General features: G+C 44.8%; 2 protein-coding genes across 5 annotated transcripts in view; both read right to left on the bottom strand.

Annotated features, from left to right (window-relative positions):
* Positions 1 to 1442: 1442 nt before the first annotated feature.
* Positions 1443 to 8027, bottom strand: COX18 (cytochrome c oxidase assembly factor COX18). The gene is made up of 6 exons (XM_075709530.1): positions 7776 to 8027; positions 5806 to 5906; positions 4903 to 5066; positions 3668 to 3780; positions 2497 to 2604; positions 1443 to 1715 (listed from the first exon to the last, which is right to left on the bottom strand). The coding sequence occupies exons 1-6, from the start codon at positions 8025 to 8027 to the stop codon at positions 1542 to 1544; spliced, it is 912 nt and encodes a 303-aa protein (XP_075565645.1). The 3' UTR covers positions 1443 to 1541.
* Positions 8028 to 10075: 2048 nt separating this feature from the next.
* Positions 10076 to 22174, bottom strand: part of ANKRD17 (ankyrin repeat domain 17) — a 95294-nt gene continuing 83195 nt past the window's right edge. For all 4 annotated transcript variants that reach the window (XM_075709729.1, XM_075709731.1, XM_075709730.1 and 1 more), the window contains exons 26-34: positions 21715 to 22162; positions 20984 to 21139; positions 20599 to 20748; positions 18448 to 20096; positions 16356 to 16553; positions 15059 to 15307; positions 12989 to 13164; positions 12478 to 12642; positions 10076 to 10671 (exon numbers count right to left, since the gene is read on the bottom strand). In XM_075709729.1, coding sequence (XP_075565844.1) covers positions 10612 to 10671; positions 12478 to 12642; positions 12989 to 13164; positions 15059 to 15307; positions 16356 to 16553; positions 18448 to 20096; positions 20599 to 20748; positions 20984 to 21139; positions 21715 to 22162 — 3251 coding nt within the window. In that variant the 3' untranslated portion in view covers positions 10076 to 10611. The remainder of the gene's footprint in view (positions 10672 to 12477; positions 12643 to 12988; positions 13165 to 15058; positions 15308 to 16355; positions 16554 to 18447; positions 20097 to 20598; positions 20749 to 20983; positions 21140 to 21714; positions 22163 to 22174) is intronic.

Raw genomic sequence — 22174 nt, 5'->3', positions numbered from 1 at the left:
TTCAAATATAATGCAGTAAGAAAATAGAATTTATATGAATTTTTTTAAGCTTCTGAAGCAAGTGTGAGAGGATATATCATTTATTCCCCTAGCAAAAATACATCCACTAAAAGACAGTCTCAAGTGTGGTATCAGGAGCGAAAACTACGAACATTTTGTTTCAAAAAACATCGCTGCCCTATCTACAAAGCAAGCCTTGATAAACTCCTTCAACCCCATCTTTTGCTCAGGGGTCAAGGTGACAGAAAACAAACCAGCAAAAGAAAGAAGTGAACTACTACAGATTCTTTCCACCACATCCAAGGCACCTGACTGTTCGCTTGCTACTGTTGTCTACATCTGCCCGGTATTCCACCTGTTTCTCTCTTCCCAGGGCTAAACAGTTTTCTCTAATGACAAAACACCCCCAGTTATTTTAAAAATCACTTCCTGTTACCAAAGATTAATGAGAACTAACTTCAACAGTTAAAACATGAATCATCCTGACTCTGTACTATGACAACCATCTAAGAGCAAAGAATTCGAGCAATGCTTTGCCCTCTATCCTGATTTCTGCTTTGCTAAGAAAAAAAAAGACGACCTTTTACGAGACCAGACTTGCACAGGCTTCTGTGCAAAGGGACATTCGCGTGCACCAGTTTCACAATAATGGGTGTCTGCTGACTTAAGATGGATGCAGAGCAAGACGAGATGTGAATCCAAATACCCTTACAGGAAGTGCCTACATGTAAGGACACGGATGTTTACATAAAAAAAAAAAAATCCAACACAGGTCCTTTAAGGCATAAAAAATTTGCACTTGACCTTAAAGACTTACATTAAAAAAGAGATTTGTATACAGTTGAATTATTTGCTTATCATCATTGGTTCTTTTTCAAGGTGCTACTTGCCTCATTTTAGTGTATACAGACAGAATGCCATCACTCAACAGCTGATCACCAGAAATGATAAAAGAAACTCATCCTCCTAACTCCAAACACTAATGCACAAGAGACTGACAACAGCCTAGTTCACTTTGCAGTTACAGCAAGTCAGCTATCAGAACTGTTACAAAGACTGTCACGTGAACCACCGGGATATTGGACCACTATACCTCATCACCGATCAATCTGCACCAGTGTCTTAATTAAACAAACCAGTAACGACAGCATCAGTCCATCTAGCCTTCTCCCTCACCCTGAAACTTGTTGTTTGCTAGCCCATAGGTCAGATCAGCTTCGCTACAAGAAAGCAGCCTAGATGAGTCACAGTTTTATTTAATATTCATCTGCTCAATTCCTTACAATAATTCAGGAGACAGACCTGTACTACTGGACTATTCTAATTGTGAAACAACCACCCCTGAAACAAAACTTCCCAATAAACATACAGTTGTGCCGAACAACCATTCTTTATGGCCAGAGAGTCAATGCTTTATTTGGAAAATAAATATAATTCCAGCTGCAACATTTTACAGTACAGTAGTACGTCTCAATAAAACAGCACTACTCAATTACCCATGCAAAATTTGTGGGACAGCTCTTCCAACACTTCAAACGACATCATTTCTTAAAACCGTATTTGGTAGTCAAGGCAGACACAATATCCCGGTAAGGAGTATCCGAGTCAGACTTGGTCCTTGGTACGCAACACAGTCGACGAAAGGTCGGAGAACGCAGCAACAGGTTGTGCGAGAGTCCCATGAAGCTCGAGGACAGCCAGTACAACGCCATGGACTGCAACGAGACAGACACCGAGTTCAGCCTCCCTAGACGCAGTGAGAACGCTACAGTCGAGGGCAGCTCTTCCCGAACCACAACCACTGGTTACTCCCAGTTACTGAGAAAAATAACTCACCTAAAACCACTCCTCTCAATAATAACAACTGCTTCCATTTCAAACGTGTTTTTCACTCTTTCTCAACTCTTCTGGAAAAAGTCCTCTACACTGAAGTTTGGCAACAGTTCATAAATTAATTCATATGAAATTTGCTTAAACATCTATATTTCAGACTATAAGTTGATGAGCCAAACAACTAGATACTTTGTTTTTGCTAGCCGCTGCGAAAATATTGAGAACCAGAACACCTGGTAAAAACGAGAAGTGTTTTAAGAAGGCTGTGGGAAATTTCCTAATCTAAGAACTACGCCATTTTCCTCTTAGAGTAAGCAAACACTTAGCAAACCTTTGCCTATTTGTCCTTATATAAAGTTTTCCTCTCATTCCTGAGATCACGAAAAGGATGCTAACCCGCTCTGAATGCCCTTCCAAGCCCTAGTTTGCATAAACGATGTTTCGAAACAATAAGCTGCAGACTCTTCTGTCTGGGGAAAAAGTGTTCCAAACGTGTTAAGAATTTAAAAGTATACAAAGACAAAATATCTTATTTGTTTTAGGGCACACTGTAATAGAGAGTACGGTCTATTAAAGGCACCGGGCATTTGGGCTGCTCTTTAAGCACTAGGAACGCACCAGAGTCACAGGTTAATGACCGCACCACTGAGACTCCGTACTTACGGAGGGGACTGTCGCAGCAACAGGGATCATTACTACTGACACCACTCGAAAGAAATTCGTGGCAAGCTTCTGGAACCTGGAAACTTCCATTTTTTGTGAAGCAAAGATCTGAAAGGGAAGAAATCCAGTTATAAACAAGTTCCTTTTTAATCAACTAAAATGAGAAAAAAGGCAACGGTGGGGTTTCCTGTAACCCAGCACTCTTCTTCACCTATGACTTTCATTCTGCATCCTCCATTTCAATTAACATACAGCTACAATCTTTCATTTAACTTGCTTGATGTTTTACATGTTCAGCCCTTTGTAGAAAATACTGTACCAGCCTAGCAGAGTACCTAACAATCATTTCAAGGTAACATAACTTGACGTAGTCACTTTTGCACACCTAAAAGTTCTAACGCCTCAAGCTGAAGCACAGCCCTCTGAGAAAAGGCTGCCAACAGGAAGCAGACCCAAACCAGTTGACAGGCAACTGAACAAAAGCACAATCAGGTCTACAGTCACCTACTGACTTCTTTTCTCTAAGACAGTCTCAGTCCACATGACATAGAAGAAAACGGGTTAAGAATGAAATCCAAATGGTTAGAGTTTGATGAGAACACCTAACAGAAAAATCAAGAAGAAAAGTACTTCCATTAAATTATCTCCCAAAACAGGAAATGAAGACTTTTCTTTCCTTTTTTCTGTCAATTAATCGCCCCAACAATCTTTAAGTTGTGGATTTTTTCAATTTATTCAGAAGAACATGTAGTATTGTTGGTTTTGACCGCAGGGCAGTACAAATAATTTCGGGGTGAGTGTGGCGGGGAAGAAGTAGAGCAAACAAAAAACCCCACATGTGCTTCTGGATGCTTAACAGCCAGGAAGCTCATTAGACAACCACTCGAAGAGAAATTTCAGAGTCAAGACTAAATTTTACTGAGGCTCAAGTAAAGCCAATCAAGTATCCGAGACAGGAGACATCAGAATTTGTCATCTCTAAACAAGACACCCAGACATTCAAATGCACAGAACAATTAAGTTATTTTTCATTTCTGCCCAATGCATTTAAAGTAGCGATAGTCTGAAACTATCCTTATGTTACCATGGTTTTTAACCAGGTAATATTGTCTTACAATTCTATAAAAAGACTTATCCTTTTGCAGTCATCCTATTTATTCCTCTGACGTACCTCCACTATCAGCAGATTCACGAGCCCGAGCGCAACTGGCAAAATCCACGTAGAATCTGGTGCCGTGAGGTCTGTGAACCACAGTGCTCCGCCTGATGAAAACTGCTCTTGAACTACACGAATAGCTTAAAGAAAATACAGAGTTAAGTATGATTTGCTACCTCAAGTTAGTCAGAACTGTACCATGTATTACCATCAAATCATTCAAGTTTCTATCTACACAATAAATACTATTAAAGCAGAAATCTTTGGTTTCACAGATCACATGTCAAGGCAGTCTGCTACTGATACAAGTAAAAAACGGTGGGAGAGACAAGCTGAGATCCAGCTTAGCTCCTGACAGCCACTGATTCAGGTAAACCTGCGATAAAAACTAGCTCGATCTCAGCCGCTGTTTTACAAGCCAATGAGGAAAAGACGCAATGCAGTAACCTATAGTGACAGCGTGTTTTGTGTCTTCGAAATAATTCTATTGTTTGTAATAACTATATAACTTGTTACATTTTTGTTTAGAAGAACAAACTATAAACTCTTTCCTGCAAAAATCAAAACAGCATTATTTTTATTTGAAAGACCCCCACACATTCACCTTGTCTGTAGCCCTCCACATGAAACTTCACGTGGAAGGTAAAAAAAATACAGATTAAATGTGCTGTGGCATGGGTAACACGACTTGCTAAATATGCTTATCTTGTGAACCAGAAAAATCCCAAGACTTCTTTTTATTTTTTTTTTTCTAGTAATCCTGTCTTCAGAAGACCACAAAATAATTAAACGCTCGCACGGCCTAACAAAATGCCTCACATTGTTCCTAGAGCTCAGACCCTGATAGCGCTTTTCAAGAGGCATCCCGCAAAGCTCGCAACACTATTACAAATAACCAGAGCGTATAAGCAGAGATCACGGATGCTCTGCATGCTGCAAATACCTGCTAGAAGAGTTCAAACCAAAGAAAAGTATAGGTGTGGTCCAGACGTGAGCTCTTTGGTTATACCAAGTGCAGTTTAATCCAGTACAAAATGTACAACGTACCTAATCAAAGTCTTTGAAATTCTTTTTTTTTGTAATCAGATATTTATCTATGCTTAAACTCAATTATTAGGTTAAAAAACTTAGTAGTGGAGTAGTTTTTATACCAGCTTATATGTCAAGCTCGGGAGACTGTGAAACATCTAGAAAAACAGTAACTGAGCAAAAAAATGACTGTTAAGAGTGCGTCTGTTCAGATCAATCACCTTCCGAGTCCGTGGCACCAACGCTGCAGTTGCGCAAAGCGAGGGACACGCAAACCCACATTGGAATCTGCACCCACACCAGTAAAGTGGCTTTGAAGGGATGGCAGTTGTCTCGAATGTACAGTTCCGCAATAATCCTCCGCAGGTTTTTATTAAAGTGGAACCTTTTAGGAAGGAAGGAAAAAATAAAATAAGAGAGTCCTCTCCCAATACCTGTCACAGAGTAACTTGTTAGATTCTGAAATAACATTTCTACAGGCTCGGCACGTGAAATTGGCTTTTTTAGGTGCAGCTCTGGAAAACCTCTCTTTCCTCTTCCAACATGCCTCTCTCCTTTGCCAACCCCCTTCCCTCACAACCTTTAGCCCTGTTGCTATAAGCAGCTTTTCACAACAGAATGTCTTGTTGTCACCGGCAGCTGCCAGTAACTCATCTGATATTTTATTTCATGGTGCTTTTTGTGTGAACTAGGGTATAACCTTCTCCCTACAGAGGCACTCAGCCAGTTATGCGACCCTCAGTATCCCAGCTTAGATACACCGCTACTCCACGGGGCGCGGTGCTGCGCTAACAAGTGAGCCGGACCACAACCTTTCAAGCCTCAAGGTCCAGCAATATTTCAATACTGTAACAGCTAAGGAAACTTTAGCCACAAGTGAAGAGAACAAAAACACTCCTGGATTTGGCCTTATAATCATAAGCCTATCACAAGTTCAGAGCTTTAAAATGGATATACTCTGAAGGGCAATATAACAAACACAAAAAATTCGTAGAAGCAGTAAGAAAATCTAAGCTTTGGGCAATGGCAGAATCTTTCTGTAATCCTGTTGCTTATAGGACTTTCCCTCCTGCCACCCCGCGGTCTGGAACGCATTTATAAGGTATATACAATCGCCATCTTACCTGGCCACCTTTTCAGACCAACCCAGTTGCTTTCCACGAACAGAAACTTCATAGCGAAGACGCTCAGCTAGTTTTTTGATCTCAGGCTGCAAATTTTCTAACTAGCTAAAGAAAAGGAAAAATGTTTATGCACAGTTACCTGTAACAACCGCTCTCCCTCCCCACCTGATACTGCACAGACATTAAAAATGAATCCCAAGGACAAGGCACCCATCCGTGAATGCCTTTTATCTTTAAACAAAATGAACACGTGAAAATACTAGTAAGAAGCATTTACAGTAACAATCAACTACTGCCTTACTACTAAGTGAAATAAATACATGATTAGATTTTATATTTTGTTGTTAATAAGCATCTTTTTGTCTTCATTCAGGAATCATGACCAGCAACTCTACTTTACAAAACACTTCAAAAAGATTTAAAGCCCAGCAGGACACACAACTTTGCAATTCACCGAAGTCGCTATCCTAAGGAATAAGAAGAGACCCAATTATGCAACAGTACAATACGACATTCACTTTTGCCATCAAAAGGAAAAGGAACAATCATTACTATAAAAAAACAAAACCAAACAAATAAAAAAAAAACCTGCACCCCAAACACGGGGCAATAAAAGAATTAAATTATGCTGCTTCTGCAATAACACTCTTTTGAAGGACGGTCAATGAAGAACCCCGCCCGAGAAACACAGCTGGACTTAGCCCTCTGACCTTCACACAAGTGAAGAACAAAGAGCCAATTGATTCCACATCAGACCTGAGCTGTGGCAGCTGTGAAGCACCACCTGACAGCCCTCATTATTTGATACAGAAACAGCACAGAAAAGGAGAAACACCTTCCATATGACAGCACTGCAAAGGCTACTTCACCCCTGTAGCCCCAAAATATAATGTCTTTAATAACTTCAACCCTTTTCCTCATTTTTGTGCAAAAACAGGTGTCATGGTTTAGCCCCAGGCAGCAGCTCAGCACCACGCAGCCGCTCGCTCACTGCCCCTGCCCCGGTGCAATGGGGGAGAGAATCGGAGGAGTGAGAGTGAGAAACACTCCTGGGCTGAGATAAGAACAGTTTAATCATTGAAATAAAGTAAAATAGTAATAATAATAATAACAGTATAATAATAATATCCAAAGCAAGCGATGCCCAATGCAGTTGCTCACCACCCGCCGACCGATGCCCAGCCAGTTCCCAGCAGCGATCGCTGCTCCCCGGCCAACCCCCCCAGTTTCCATACTGCCCATGACGCCGTATGGTATGGAATGGCCCTTGGGGCAGTTGGGATCAACTCTCCTGGCTGTGCCCCCTCCCAGCTTCTTGTGCCCCTGGCAGAGCAGGGGAAGCTGAAAAGTCCTTGACTGGCATCAGCAGTGCTGAGCAACAACTAAACCATCAGCGTGTTATCAGCATTCTTCTCCTACTAAATCCAAAACACAGCGCTGTGCCCGCTACTGGGAAGAAAATTAACTCTATCCCAGCCGAAACCAGGACAACGGGTATTTTGAAACTGCTGCAGGCTAGTTTACTTCAAGTTTTGACCGGAGGAGCTTTAGCAGAAGCTTTAAGTTATCACAGTAAATCACAAGACAGCACCTTACAGGCGCGGCCGGGCTCTCACGCTAACACAACCCGACTTCCACGCAGTTACGAGGAAGCACACTCCCACTTCTCAGTTTTATTTGGACTTTACGTGCCAAAGAAGGGCAAGGCGGGTTTACCACCAGGGAGAAGCCTCCCGCCAGCTGCCGGGGAAACCGCGGCCATGACGGCGCCCGTGAGGAGCGGCACCAGCGCGGCGCGAAGCCCGCTGCCCCCGCCTGTGCTGCAGCGGCAAGCAGCGGCCCGTCCGCCGCCAGGCCGGCCCGGAGCACCGGCCGCGCCCGCCCCTCCCTCCCCCCGGCCAGGGCGCCGAGGGCCAGCGCGGCCACGGCAGCCCGCCCTCAGGAGGCAGTGCCGGCGGCCGGGCACCCACCTTGGCCAGGAGGCGGCTCTGGTGCACGGCGAGCGGCAAGGTGACGGCGGTGCGGAGCAGGCCGGCGCCGCAGACGATGGCGGCCCACCACGGCAGCCCGGCGGCCGCCTGCAGCGACGCCAGCCCCTCCTCGGCCCAGTGCACGGGCACCGACCGCGCCAGCCGCTCGTACCAGCCTCCGGGGCCGCCGCCCGCCGCCGCCACCGCCGCCGCCGCGACCGTTAACGGCCCGCCGCGCGCCAGCCGCCACATGGCCAACGGCTGCGGCGCGCGCCCCGGCCCTGCGGCGCGGGGGGAGGCAGCGCTCGCCCCGCCCCGCCGCGCATGCGCATTTGCCCGCGCGCCCCCGCCGCCGCGGCCGCCATGGCGAGTGAGGGCGAGAGGAAGGGCAAGGGCCCGCGCGGGGCCGGAGCGGCGGCGGGCGATGGCGCAGGGGCAGCCGGGCTCCGCCTCAGGCGGGAGCCGGGGCCCCCCCCGGGTGTCCGCTTACCTCTGCCCCGGCACCCAGCGGCAGGGACACGGCCGGGGCCGCACCTGCGGCTGCCGCCATCTTCACCGCGCCTCAGGGCAGGCAGCGCCAGCGCCGGGCCGGCGTTCCTTCCTCAGGGAGGGCGACAGGCCTGCTCGCTGCAGGCTACTTTCCTTTCTTTATTGGTCAAAGAGAAAGCATTACATGTGAAATAATAATAATAATAAAAAAAAATTCTCTGAGAAAAAGAAAAATAAAATATTCCTTCTACAGAGTTCCGCACGCCCTCGCCTGCTCAAGCCTCACAAGCTCGCTGCCGCCACAGCAGCCGCCAGCCCACCCTCCCCTGACCGCAGCGCGGTTTTTGTTTTTCAAATCGGCGAAATACAGGTGAAAAACTCCGTTCTTCCGCCACGCAGAATGCATGCTTGTAATAAACAGCAAGCACCAGCTCCCAGCAGGATTGTTCCACAGTAAGAATGCAAATCATCCTAAATAGCGCTGAGGCATTAAGCAAAAAATTCTAGTGGAGAGCTGAAGGTCACGCAGGCGACTCAAGGGCCCTATCCCCCACTCCCAGCAAGGTGCTGAAATGGAGTCTCAATCATTTTTCTGAGCAGTCCTGCAGTTTGGGATCCCTTTTGCTACAACCGGTCCTTTACACAGTGTATTTCAGGTGATCAGACAGCTGGAACCAGGAGCTCATTTCCTAATTAGAGCATCACCTAAGGGCGTGTATATGGACATCGGTATGCATAAACCTTCGGGACACCTCAAGAAACATCACAATGTTTAAAAGGCAGTGGGTTTTTCTTTGGGCAAGTGTTTTTTTCCTTCTGCCTTTCAAAACGAGTACCATAATAAATACAAAATAGCACTTCATAAATTCCAGCCTTAACAGCAGCCTGTTGAACTCATCGGGGATACTCCTTCCCAAGACTGCATCTCTCAGGGTAGTAACTTAAAACAAAAGGGTTGACTCCAAGTCACACGGCAAGGGAAAAAAAAAAAACAAAACAAAAATTTCCTTCAGCCTTCCTCCATGCAGAATAACCAGCAACACATGATGCTGGCCCTCGCTTGCCCTGCACAAAAATACGTTCGACTCTTACACCTACTTTAAACCATACGTACACAAACTGTACGGGGATCCTGGCCGGAGCCCTGTGTCGCTGCTGCCTGCGCCTTGCCTCCGGTACTGCTCTTCACTCCAAGCAGCTGCAAGCGAAGAAGGTGACAGCTCCCGGCGGTGACTGTAAGGAAATTCTCACTTGGACTTTTCCAAATAAACCTTCACGGGGCAGCGACCTCGTTCGGAGCAAGACATGGACTAGCAGAACAAAGACACTTACTCTGAAATAAGCCTGCCTTTGGAGACGGTTTTCATCAGTGAAGCTCTGCTACAACTGCAAGAGCCTCACTCTTGAGCTAACACACTCCAAGGAGGCAGGTTCTGAAATGACTTCTGCAGGCGAAGGAAGGCACGAGAGGAACAGAAGCGCTGGCAGCGCTCGTGGAACGCAACAGACCCAACTGCAAGATTAATTTTTAATAGGTGCTGCAGCATGACACGTTTACCCCATTTACTGGGCAAGTAGGGGACTTCAGCGTGGAGATGACTCTGAGCCAAAAGGCGCTCTCTCTCAGGCGCTTTTTGCTGAAAAGCCTTTCACGGAAGGAAAGCGGAAAAAATCTTAAGATCAGGTTACAAGTGATGTATGCCTTCTCAAAAAAATCCAACACACATTGGGAAAAAGCCCTCTGATAATGCCCCCCCCCCCTTTTTTTTATAATGTACTTAAATTACACAAGTAGAAAAGTTATGCTTATTAATAGTTTAATGTATGAAGGAAACATCCAGATTTCTGAATATGAAGGTACATATCTCACATTAATTTAAGTCTACATAAAGTAGAGCCTCTATACTGACATATTGAAATTTACTTTCTGCTTAGCCATTTGTTATGTAAACAATTGTACATTTATTTGCCATTCTAAAACTTCAGGATCAAGTTTACATAATTTTGCTAATTTTCTGTGTTTGCTCAGAAGCAGTTTACAGTACTAAAACCAACCAGCCAAAGAACAGCTTCAACAGAAAGTTATGTCAAAAAAAAGAAAAAAAAAAAAAAACAAAACAAAAAAGGAAAGGAAAGAATAAAGGCTAACTAAGTTGAAACGTATGATGGTGGGGAATGGGCGGTCACAATGTTCACAGAAAAAGGTCAGTTAGTAAGTTCTTCTGCAAAAAGCCTACACACTTCAGTCAAGCACATCAGTAGAATGATCTGGGAGCACATAAACTGTTCTGCCATTTGTGTTTTCCTCTGCAAAAAAGGAATCTCAAGGCTAGCAAGTTGATCCCACTCAGCCAAGCTGGTTCATATGCACACTGTTCATGTGAGGTGTCCAAGTTCCAGTCCACACCTGAAAGAGAAAGCTCCATTTAACACCAGGCTTGGGGGCTGCTCAAAACAGTTCACAAATCACAACTGCGCTGCAGTGCTTATGGTTTCCACCGCACGCAAGTGAAGCCCAACATCAGCCAACACGGCAATCGATCGTCAAACTACACCCAGTTCCCTTCGGCACTTATTTTACCCTGCTGTAATTCAGGGGAGAAGAGAGGGAAATGAGGTTTTAATCTTTCTGCCTGTATTTTTTCACCTTGGCCAAGGGTCCGTCTTCCTCTTCCTTTGTACTTAGTACAAAAAAAAAAAAAAAAAAAAAAAACCAACCCCGAAAAACCCTTTCGCCCAGCCTGACTGCTTTCCTTCATAGCAAAATCGAAGAGAGAATCAACGCTATTCCTGCCTGCTAGGTTCCTCCATCATAGCAACACTGATGAAATATGTATTTTCCTGTTCTATGGGAAAAGTGTATCCCTTCAGACGCAGGGAAATAAGTACTCCCTCTAAACGTGCCAGGTCCGCTGTCAAGGAGAATTAACAGGACTCTCTCTGTACACGTGCAAAATGATTTGCAAGGACAGCGCCTGGAGACCGCCAGCTTTCAGAGCAAGAGACTATCTTTCCTCTTTACCCTCGGAAGATCAGACAAACCAGAACCTGGTTGCTGGCACCTCGACTCGTTTTCCCCCAAGGCATAGCAACGCCCTCAGCTCTGGGGGAGCCCAAGTGTAACAAAGTAAAGCCTTCTCTGGGGGACAGAGTTTTCTCACTAAACCGGAGGTCGCCTCACAATGGTCTCGACCCACTTCAGAACAACACATGAGCTGTGGCCAAACGACCGCCCGCCTCCTCTCCTGCACACCTACCCTCTGCCAGAGCCGGGAGCTGCTGTTTGCAGCTTGCATGATTCCCAAGCAAATTAAGTCCAGAAATACCTTTATTTAATACCAGTGTAACAGAGCTCGCTGTGTAATCAGAAATAAACACAGGATACAATATAACAAGAGCTACTGATGAGCCATTATAGTATCTGTTGCTGGCTGACTACGAGGAAGAGGTTTAGGGGAGCATAAATCCCTGCACCTAAATTCTATTTAGTGGACTAGTCTGTAAGCCAGGCAAGATCAGAGCAGCGGACAGAAGAGCTACTTACTCCCTTCCTATGTGAGCTCCTAACACAGTAAAGACATCATACCTTTCACTGCCTAGCAACCATCCTTTAGAGCTGATGCCGTTTTCCCTTTTTGGGAAGGGAAAGCTTACATAACAGCAAATACACGGCTTTTCTCACAAAAGCAAATTGATTGTGTTTTCCCAAATGTGGAACTGCACAGACAGAAATCATTATAATTCTGAGTAAAACATACAGTGTAAAACTATCTTTTCTGTCCAGACTTGCCTACAACACATCGTCAGAAAAGCTGATCTGCAGTAATTAACCAGGTGTCTACTTTGATTAAATAGGCAGCTTCTCTGAGCTCAGCTGGAAGCAAGCTTCCCAATTCTCAAGCACAAATACCTTCACAGAAGTCAACTACAGCACACTCCTTTGAACAGCATTAACTTAGTGATGCTGAGTTTTTCTCGGGACCACTTACACTTATTTCTGGAGAGAGGAGCAATGTTTCTAAGTCATCAGTAAGCACGTACAACACTCAGTGCTGCAGTGAGTAGGGGGGCTGTATCAGCTCCTTAGCGACACGAGCAAAAAGAAGAAACGCTACGCTGTATTTTCCTGCTTTCTAACAGCTAGGGTCTTATCTGCACCACACTGTTTCTTAAGTTAAAACAAAATTGCGAGTATACAAATTAAAATAATTACCGTCTGAGGCCCGTTATTTTCTGTGGAATTTGAAACCATCTTTATCAGCGAGTTCCAAGATGGGTCAGCAGCATGAGGCCCATTAAATATAGGGCCTCCAGTACCATCTGTGATGGGGGCTACAGGAGGAATCATTGCATTCCCATACACAGAAAAAGGCATACCCTTAGGGGGAGAAAAAAGCAAGAATCAGTACGTATTCATTAGCTCTGCTACTATTGCACATACAGAAGGACAAAAGGGGATTCACGTGAAAGAAATTCTCCGTCTTAAAGCAGTAATCAAACGCCTGGATTTAAGGAAAACCTTTCTGTGCATTTATTTATTACATCACGGACAAGTTATTTTTTATTAGATCTAGGATTCTGCAATACCGTGAGGACTAGTTAGCGTTTTAGCTTACGCATGCTCAACTGCACAGTGAACAATACCTCCGTGTTGCTCATCTGCCTCACGCGCCGACACGGAAATCGAGCGGTACCGCGCGTATCAAGTCCAAGAAGGTCATTACCCCGACTTTTGGGAAGTCCATGTATCCTGCAGGAACGGGCTGGTGGAATGTACCGGAAGGCGTTACAATTCCCGTGCTGTCTCTCTCCATGGCTTGGTGCGAGAACACCCCTGGATCAGACATGGGCCTGTGGATCATGTGGCTCCCCATTCCGCTGTGACACCAGTCCACTTTATCTAAGCACACAGAAGACACAGCAACGGCGTTAGACCCGATGCCTGCTAATCACCCATTCTGCACCCTAAAGGTTTGTACACTGTAACGTTTCCAAAAGTGGCCATTTGCTCAGCTTGCAGCTCCTGTGCATCCACCTGCCTTAAAACTGAGGTGCACGTAAAATGGTGAGCATCAGAAAGGGCACCTGCACGTAGAGTTACTCCGCGGCAGGAACCCTGAGCCAATGCAAGGAGCCTTGAACAGTTATATGCAAGCCAAGCATCACCTCTTCAATTTTCCTTCACTTGAAAGGGAAAGCTGGCATTTGCGCTAACTCTTCCTCCTCCAAAAACCTAAATTCCTTGTGCATTTGGTGCTGTGAAGGCCATTTGCTCCACTTCATTACCATTCTTTCAAGAATTATTTAATCAACTCAGAGACAGAGAAGTACTTTTGAAAAGCAAAACCAGAAAATGACCAGCTGGAGACATGTGCTCACGTTCTCATTACATGAATTCATTAGAGACAGCTTGGTATGGCTACTACAGTTCAAACCTCAGACATCCAGAAAGCCAATTTTTCAAAGTAAAACATAAGGAAATTATATTTGAAGGGGTGGAGAGGGAACACAGAAACATTTCTGAGGCCATCCTAATACTCAACAAGAGAAGAGCCAATCCCATTCTGAACTGAAAATCAAAATGTTGAAGTAATTGAACGAAGCAGACAGAAAGCAGCATTCCCGAAGCACAGACAGACATGAAGGGCAACTTTTACACCTAGACAACGCAAATCAGAATCTTCAATTTCTAAAGCCTTCATGATGAACAGCCTCTCACTACACAGATGGGGAAAAGACTATTAGAGAAGTAAAAAAAGGTTTGGAAACATCCTATCTATCTGGTATTTGGGGGAAAAAAGCCAGGCCAGCACACTCATCGCACGCAAAGCGTGTGCACAGTCAGTCTGTTAAAAGCTTAAGCTGTTCGGACTCCTCAGTCAAGCAGTGGAACAGGTCGTTCAGAGAGGTTGAGCAGTTTCCACCCTTCGATGTTTTCAAGATCAGATTGGATAAAGCTCTGAGCAACCCGATTCGACCTCACAGCAAATCCCATTTCGTGCAGGAGGTTGAGACGACCTCCAGGGGTGCCATCCAACTCACCTCATGCTTCCCTCCTCCTCATCCCAAGCAAAAAAACCCCAAATCCCAAAAAAAAACCCCAAACCAAAAACCCAATACACACAAAAGAAATCCACCCCCCAAAAATTCAGCAGTGTCCTGTAAATTGCATCAAAGACTCTTGAAGTGTTTGCTGAGAAAAGCTGTCTCATCAGTAACTTCAGTTTTTAATGAATTCTGAAATACTGAATTCTATGTGACTATAGGAGAGCCAAGAGCCTCGTGTCAGTAAAATGCAAGTGGCCTGACTGGAAAGAACAAAGAAAACTCAAACTCATAAAAACATGAACTGCACAATCCTCAGCACAAAAAGCTCCGTCTTGGCTATGAATTAAAGTATTAACTCCTGTCGTACAAAATCATCTGTTTATCAACCAAAAGAAAATAGTTATCCTGAGGCATCTTTGTTTCCCCTCTTCCCAAACCAAATGATCCTCACTCAGTTCATCCCGGTAAAGCCTGTGGTTTTATTTTCCCCTGTTATTTCTTGCTTTGAGCAACAAACCTTCACAGTCAGGGTGCCTCAGAACCCCCGAGGTTTTCCGAGACCTTGTTAAAACACGATTAAGTGGACAGGAGGGCAAAGAGAAGTCCCTGCTCCAACTCCCTCGGAAAGAGCACTCCTACACTTTGAGGCACTCGCTTCTGCATCGTCCTTCAGCTCCGAAGGCAAGTTAGGAAAACATGATAGTGCGGTCAACTGCAAGCCCGGGACGTCTGTTAATGCTACGTACCTTGACTGCCACCTATACCTTCGAAGGACCAGATCCCACTATGTCCCACCGGAGCAGCTAAGTTGCTCCCGATAACAGATGGAGTGGAAGTTCCAGTTTGTCTGATACGTGCAGACCGTTCAGTCCCAATCGGAACAGGAACTTTTCTGTCCTGAGAAACGTTACTGGGTTTTTCTGATCCCAAGGACACTGCTGAAGGGGTGGGAGATGGTGCTCTTACTCCAGAAGACACCGACTGAGCGGGAGATTCTGCAACAAAATCAACGAGAGCACTTAGTAATGGCAGCCAGATCCTCTCAAGTTACCACAAACCTACCCTCTACTGTCAAGCCATGCATCAAAAACAAGTGAAAATGGGTAGTTTGATAACGCCAGACTCCTACAGCAAACACTTCAGGATAATTTTAACAGTTTTGCTTTCAGATTGAGGAGGCATTCATCGTCAACTCAGTCTCTTAAATGAAATGCTTATCAGCATTGTCAGCTCAGCTACTGGGCATACACCGCAACCGATCACAACAGACCGTTCAAAACCTTAACGAAGCATTACTGCGTATCAGCAATAGAGGATTTGAGGATTATACCCAAAAGTACAGCTGAAATCATCCCATGTTGTTGCTGGGTTGGGTTTGTTGTTTCTTGGGTTTTTTTAAATCCTGATTTGTTCTCTGTGGGGTTTTTTGTGGGTTTTGTTTGTTGTTATTTTTGCCAGTTAAACAGTCTAACTTGTCCCTGAGCAAGCCAGCACTCAACAGTTAATGTTTTCTGCCCAAAAAACTCCATTACATAGCCAAAACTGCAGGGGCCAAACGTGAAGAAAGGTACCAGAACTTGCCCTAAGTGTTTTCTCCTGGAATTCATTACACAGTTCTGTTTTAACAACATCAGACAAACTCAGCAGTCACCACCATTGAGCTAGTTTTAGTAAAACATCATCGCATGGTTTACCCAACTCACACTTGGAATATTACCTTCACAAACCAAAAACCCAACCTTTTCTTTGCAACATGACTAAAAGAACGTCATATGTATTAACAGGCCGAAGTTAATTGCATCAAGAGTAAGGACCTCCGCAACAGCGTGACCTTAGCTGTTCAAAAAACCACACCAGAGATCAGAACTTGCACAAGAAAGTTTTATCTCAAAATCTGCGATTGCTTTAAGGTTTAAAACATATCTAGAAACCTGAAGTTCAAAAGGAACAAAACTAGAAAAGCCTACCTAAAATAGCCAGTGCGTGAGGCCGCGTTATTTGTACAATAGCTTCTGAACTAGTTTCCCGCCGACCAGAACTCACCATTTGATGCTGATGAACATGGAGGCAATAAACTAAGTGGGGAAAAATGCTGTCTGTTAAAATTAGCAGCTGCAGGTGCTCCGCCAAGAGGTGTCCCAGGCGCGTATATCTGACCTCCCGAAAGGTTTGAGGCAAAATTACCCAGGTGCGTAGAAGAAGGTGTTACAGAAGCATAAGGTGAATCCATACTGACAATACCTAGGAGAGAAATTGGAACAAATGACACCCAGTTCTCCAAGACCTCTGTGAGCAGGTCACCCATATCATGGAAATAATAAAGAAAGAAGGAAAACCTTTATCCAATCAATTACTGGTTGGGGGGTGTGTGTGTGTGTTACTATTTTCCACAGAGAACTGGCAGTCTTAAGCTTCATACTCTGCAAGTCTTGACAGTATGTGGCAACAATAGTAGTTGTGCTGTATATATAAACCAAGAATGACTCTTACGTTATCATGCACACGCCCTGAATGCAAATAAATTAAGGGAATGTAATACATGTTCTGATATAACTGGACATTGGAAAAGTAACTGAGCATTTTATTAACCTGTTACTTAAATTTTGTAGGTTTAGAAAGTATGGTTTTGTACCCAGAACAGTGGAAATATTACTAAATATTTGAAGACTTTTTCCATTCATTTTTTATTCTACAGAATGATGTCTATATACACCGTGATCAACACTAAAGAGATTTTTTTACAACCCAGGGATACATTTCCACTCACTTAGGAAAATGTTTTATTAAGACCAAATGGCACCAATTAGCCAAGGTATTAAAAATAGAAGAATTACTACCCCCTTAAGAGTCTCCTCAGTGAAGAAAGGGAAAAATAAAATCTTAGGATTCTATGTTTCAAAAACTATTAAGGAAGCTTGTTACCACCCAACTGCTGTGGCACTTGCATCTTTCTCCTACTATTCATGAAGCACGTGACAAAACATTTCAATTTGTAGTTTTAGTTAGGAAAAAAAAAAAAAAAATCCCTTCACCAGCAACAGGCAGAAGAATAAAGCAGCACAGCACCTGCGACCTCCTCTGCATCATCCGTAATCAAGATCCAACCTCTAGTTTTTGTCAAATTCTTCAGGCTCTCGGGGGCTACCTTCCTACCAACTAACGTAACGCTCCCTGGCTCTGCAGACACCTCCAACTTAATCTACTGTGCCTGCAGCCTTCCCAAAGAGAAATTGCTGAGATAACAGTAGGACTGCGGTTAGAGCACTGCTTTTACTCAGGAACTGACAGGCATACTCAAGTGATACACAGCGTACAAGTCTGCCAAAGTCAAAAAGCTAAGAAGTATACTGACAAAATTCAGAGCGTGCCTCAAAAGCTACCCAGCCCCACGTTATTCACAAAATATGTGAAAAGTAGCTGTTACATCTCTCGATTCACGAACAAAGCTACATAACCAACTCACAGGTCCTACTAAAACAACAGGCACAGATGGTACAAGCTGTGCGTGTGCCTTCTGGAAGCTCCAGAACAAGTTCTGTGACAACCCCCGGGCCTCTGTGTGTGCAGAAGGCTCAACATCTTGCTACAAAATTCAGGAAGTCAGTGAAATTAAGTTTTTTTGATCGAATTTAGTAGTTAAGACAACACACCTCATATAACGAGTTCACATCAAAACACTGTTTCTTTTATCATCCTAACACTTTGAAGATGCTGCATATTTTTCTGCAGCCTCAGGACAAGAAGCAAGTTATCACAAACTGGAATAGTTATTAGCTGGAAGCAGGGAAGGGAGGTGGAAACAACAGTCAGGCGTTTTATTATCTCAGCTTTTGCAGAGGAGTAGACTGGAATGGCAAAAAGAACGCCTCAACTTGACTTTTATCAAGCTCATCAGCTGCAAAACAGTTACTAGATTTGACAGGTGGCACTTGAAAGGGTGAAGAACTCAACTTTGCTTACAGAAACAACAATAAACTGTATTACAGCGCCCTTCTGTTGCAGGGCAGACAGTGATTTACTACAAATGACCACAAAAGCTGAGGCAAAGTATTATGTGCTCAAAATAAAAACATGCAACAGTTATTATTTAGGTCTATTATTATATACTTATTCTAGACACAAAACACAGACTCACCTGAGGGACTTGGAGCTGGCCTCTGTAACGGTGGCCTAAAACCTGGGGCTTTGGAAGTATCAGACTGATGTAAAGGATCTGAATTTGGCAAAAATGAAGACTTTCCTGACAGCATAGATTCTGGCGTTGTCTGAGATGAAACGACGGAACCACCCCAGAAGGCATGAGCAGACGTAGGACTGTTTTCAAACAACGTACTAAAGGGCCCAAAGGGTAAAGTAGCACTGAAATTGTTACCCATGGACTTGTTTGCTGGATGGGCTGAATTCTGAGAAGCACTTTGTGTACTTAAGGTAGAAGGAAGCTGCACTGAAGAAGGAACACTGTGGGGCCTTTTGACGTGATTAACGTTGAGGACTGCGACAGAAGAGTTTTGCACGGGAGCTGGATTCTTATGGACACTACCAGTTCCATGGACAGGCGGTCTGATGGCCGGGGTTTCCATCTTAGCTGCAGGCTGAGAAGACCCCATTGACGTCTGAGACACGGGATAGGTCATCGGGGCATTTGTTGGACCTGCCACAGGAGCAGATGAGCTTGTCGCTGCTAAATTTGGAGGCACAACCATTCGAGGATCTGGTGCAGGAACCTGAGGCTGCTGGAGAGGGGGTCTTGCCTCCTGCAGAGGAGCTCCCGGAGGCTGCTGATGAGCAGGGTGCACAGATGAGCTGCCGGTACCAGAACTGGGCTGCCTACTGCTGGTCGAGCTGCTCGTTTCCACTGCTGGCGGACTACCCACTTCCAGATCAGATGAAGGTGCACCTTTATTCGGAGAGGTTGCTGCGCAGTCGGCAGGACTGCTTCTGGAAACACCCGCTGGCTGCGCAGGAGGAGAAGGAGATGAGGGGGAAGATGCAGGGTAGTGTTCTTTGGCAGTAGGAACTGGATACGTGGCATTCGTAGGCGCTGTGCTCGTGTTACTCGCCGTGGTCGTCACTGTGGTCGTCGTGGCATTGGATGTCTTCACGACCGTGACGAAAAGCTGTCTTCTGACTGAAGGTGAACTTGGACTGCCATTTGCAGAAGAACCAGGCACAGTAGAAGCCACCGAACTTGTTGTAGCTGTTGGACTAGTTGTCAAAGAACTTGCTGAATTCACCTGAGAACCGCTGCTGTTCTGACTGTTATGGCGAGGCACCATGTGAGGTTTCGGTGAGTTGGTAGCTCTTGCAGGGCTCAGCGGCCTAACGGGAAATGGACCCCACGTAGACTGAGCTGGTGGGAAAGTACCTCCGAAGTGTGTCATGGGCAACCGAGGCGGACGGATTTGCTGGAAAGTCTGAGCAGCGAGTAAAGCGTGTGCAAACTGCGGAGGAGGATATGCTAATGGAAGAGAAACTTGGAAACCAGGCCGCACGTTATTCACTGGGTTCTTAATGGTTTTGTGAGCGGATGCTGAAGAAATTGCAGGCACGGTGAGCGCGGAGGCAGTCTGAGATGTTGACGAAGCAGCTACGGTGGTCACTTTGATGCCCACGAGAGAACTGTTAGCAGCTGTAGTGGTGGCAGGTGTCGACGACCCTATTTTGGAGTTTGCAGCCGAGCTTTTCAAACGGTTCTTTGGAATAAGTTCATCGATTTCCTTATCTGGATCCTTAATCAGAGCATTGATCAACTGCGTGGCCTGTCTTGTCGATTCTGTGCCACCCCTACAATAAGGAAGGAAGGGAAAAGGAAAAGCGCATCTAAAGCATTTATGTACATTGTAGTGAGGTACCTCCAACATGTGATCCAGCCTGTCTTCCGTCATGCCAACACAGACAGAAAAATAACTCTCTATCTGAAGACAGAGCTCGGCACGTTCTCGCTACTGATAATTATTCAAGAAGCTCACATTGAAAAGTAACCCCCAAAAAACTGAAACGGTTAAAACATTTACTTCCCTAAATACGCCCACATATTTAGCCACGTCTACACAAGTCTACACACAGAACCCTAACGTTTATGCTCCACCTTATCTCACAAGTCTTCTTTCGTACCAACGCGAAGGTACCAGCGGGTCGTTGGTCTAGCCTTCCCCACCCCATTCATCTCCCCTGCCTCAAAGCGGTCTTTCAAGGGACCATGAGGTCAAGCCTTTTCATTTTTCTATACAGGTGTTCTACAATGAAAAAATCCCCAGAGGAACGAGCAAATCAAGCACCCGCTTACCTTATCGTTATTATTCTATCTCCAGTTTTGTCCTTCTGTTTGTCAATGTCTATGTGTGCTCCCGTGCACTCACGTATCGCATTGATGTTACATCCTCCTCTGCCAATGACTCTGGAAATGACAGTCGATGGAACAGAAACCTTCTTGGATCTACACAAAAAAGAAACAATATTAAATGGGAACCGCTTCCATGGCGTGAAGCAGCGGGCAGGCTGGTCAAAACAATGTTATAATTCAGGATTCAACCTGCGTAGCAGTAATTTTGTGAAATCTATGTGGCCCGCTAAGAAAGTGGCCATTCAGTAACCCCAGAGAGGGCTAGACTAGATAAAACATTCCGAAAAAGGACACGAACAAGGGGCAGTTAGGGGAATGTTTTTCTTACCTTCTCACAACTTCCTTCCATCCTTCTTCCCTCTTCTGACCACGTTTAGGACTAGCAATGGTTAGCTTTCCATTTGGAGAAGAAAGGGGAGAAGGCCCAGATTTCGTGCAAGTAGACAAGGAATTACTCGTCACTTCACTAATAACTTCAGACAACCTTTAAAAGAAATTAAATGCTGTCATTATGCCATCAAAAAAGAAAAAAAAAAAGGGATTATTTGCATTTTGCCTATTCTCCAGCCCCCCAACCCCTTTTTCTCTTTTAGCACAAAAGCACTAGGTTAAGAAGTTGCTTGAATTGAGATGCTTACATCTCAAAATACCCCAGCAATTCCCCTATTCCAGATCCACAATGATGTTTCTTGCTTCAGAACCTACTACGCTCAAGTTCATACCGTAATAATGTTTATACCCCCTTACAGACACTACAATCATAGAATCATCGAATCGTTTAGGTTGGAAAAGCCCTTTAAGATCATCCAGTCCAACCATTAACCTACACTACCAAGTCCACACTAAACCAATCAAGGGTAGAGTAGACTAAACCGTGTCCCCAGGTGCCACATCTACCCGTCTATGGTGGTTTTAGAGCAAAACCCCATGTCCTGGTTTTGGCCTCAGCCACTTCCTAACATCTGATTTAAGAATGCAAGTCCACAAAGACAAAAGCGCAACGTTCAAATGTAGGGCAACAACCACCTTAAAATGGCATGTACGGTCACAGCAACTTACTTGATGGATGATTTGCCAGTAACTGCCTTCCTCTCATCCTTTGGACAAGTGACAAGAACCGACGGTTGCTTTTTGTTGCTCTGCGTGTTAGTAACGGCTGTGGAAGAATGATTGTCACTTTTGTGGCTGCTGTTGCTATTGCTGCTTTCATCGCTACAGCTGGAAATCCTCATATTGTCGCTATCACCACTTTCACTAGTACTGCTGCTCTTAGATTCACCATTCACTTTTTCTGGTTGGCTATAGGAAATTGGGAGTTGATCATCAAATATGATCTGAACATTATCAGGGGTTACTTTGTTTTTCCTGTTTTTCCTTTTGGAGCTTGTTGTGGTGATGGTATTATTCCTCTTCCCATGGGAACCTGCTAATGTTGTCCAAGTTGCAGATATACCTATGGTGGTTGTAGTGGTAGCACTAGGAGGCTCCATTGGGACCTCGGGATCATCTGATGGAAAAG

The sequence above is a fragment of the Pelecanus crispus genome, chromosome 4 (assembly GCF_030463565.1).
Source record: "Pelecanus crispus isolate bPelCri1 chromosome 4, bPelCri1.pri, whole genome shotgun sequence".
NCBI lineage: Eukaryota > Metazoa > Chordata > Aves > Pelecaniformes > Pelecanidae > Pelecanus > Pelecanus crispus.
Note: the sequence above shows the minus strand (reverse complement) of the source record. Positions and strands in the feature narration are given on the sequence as shown.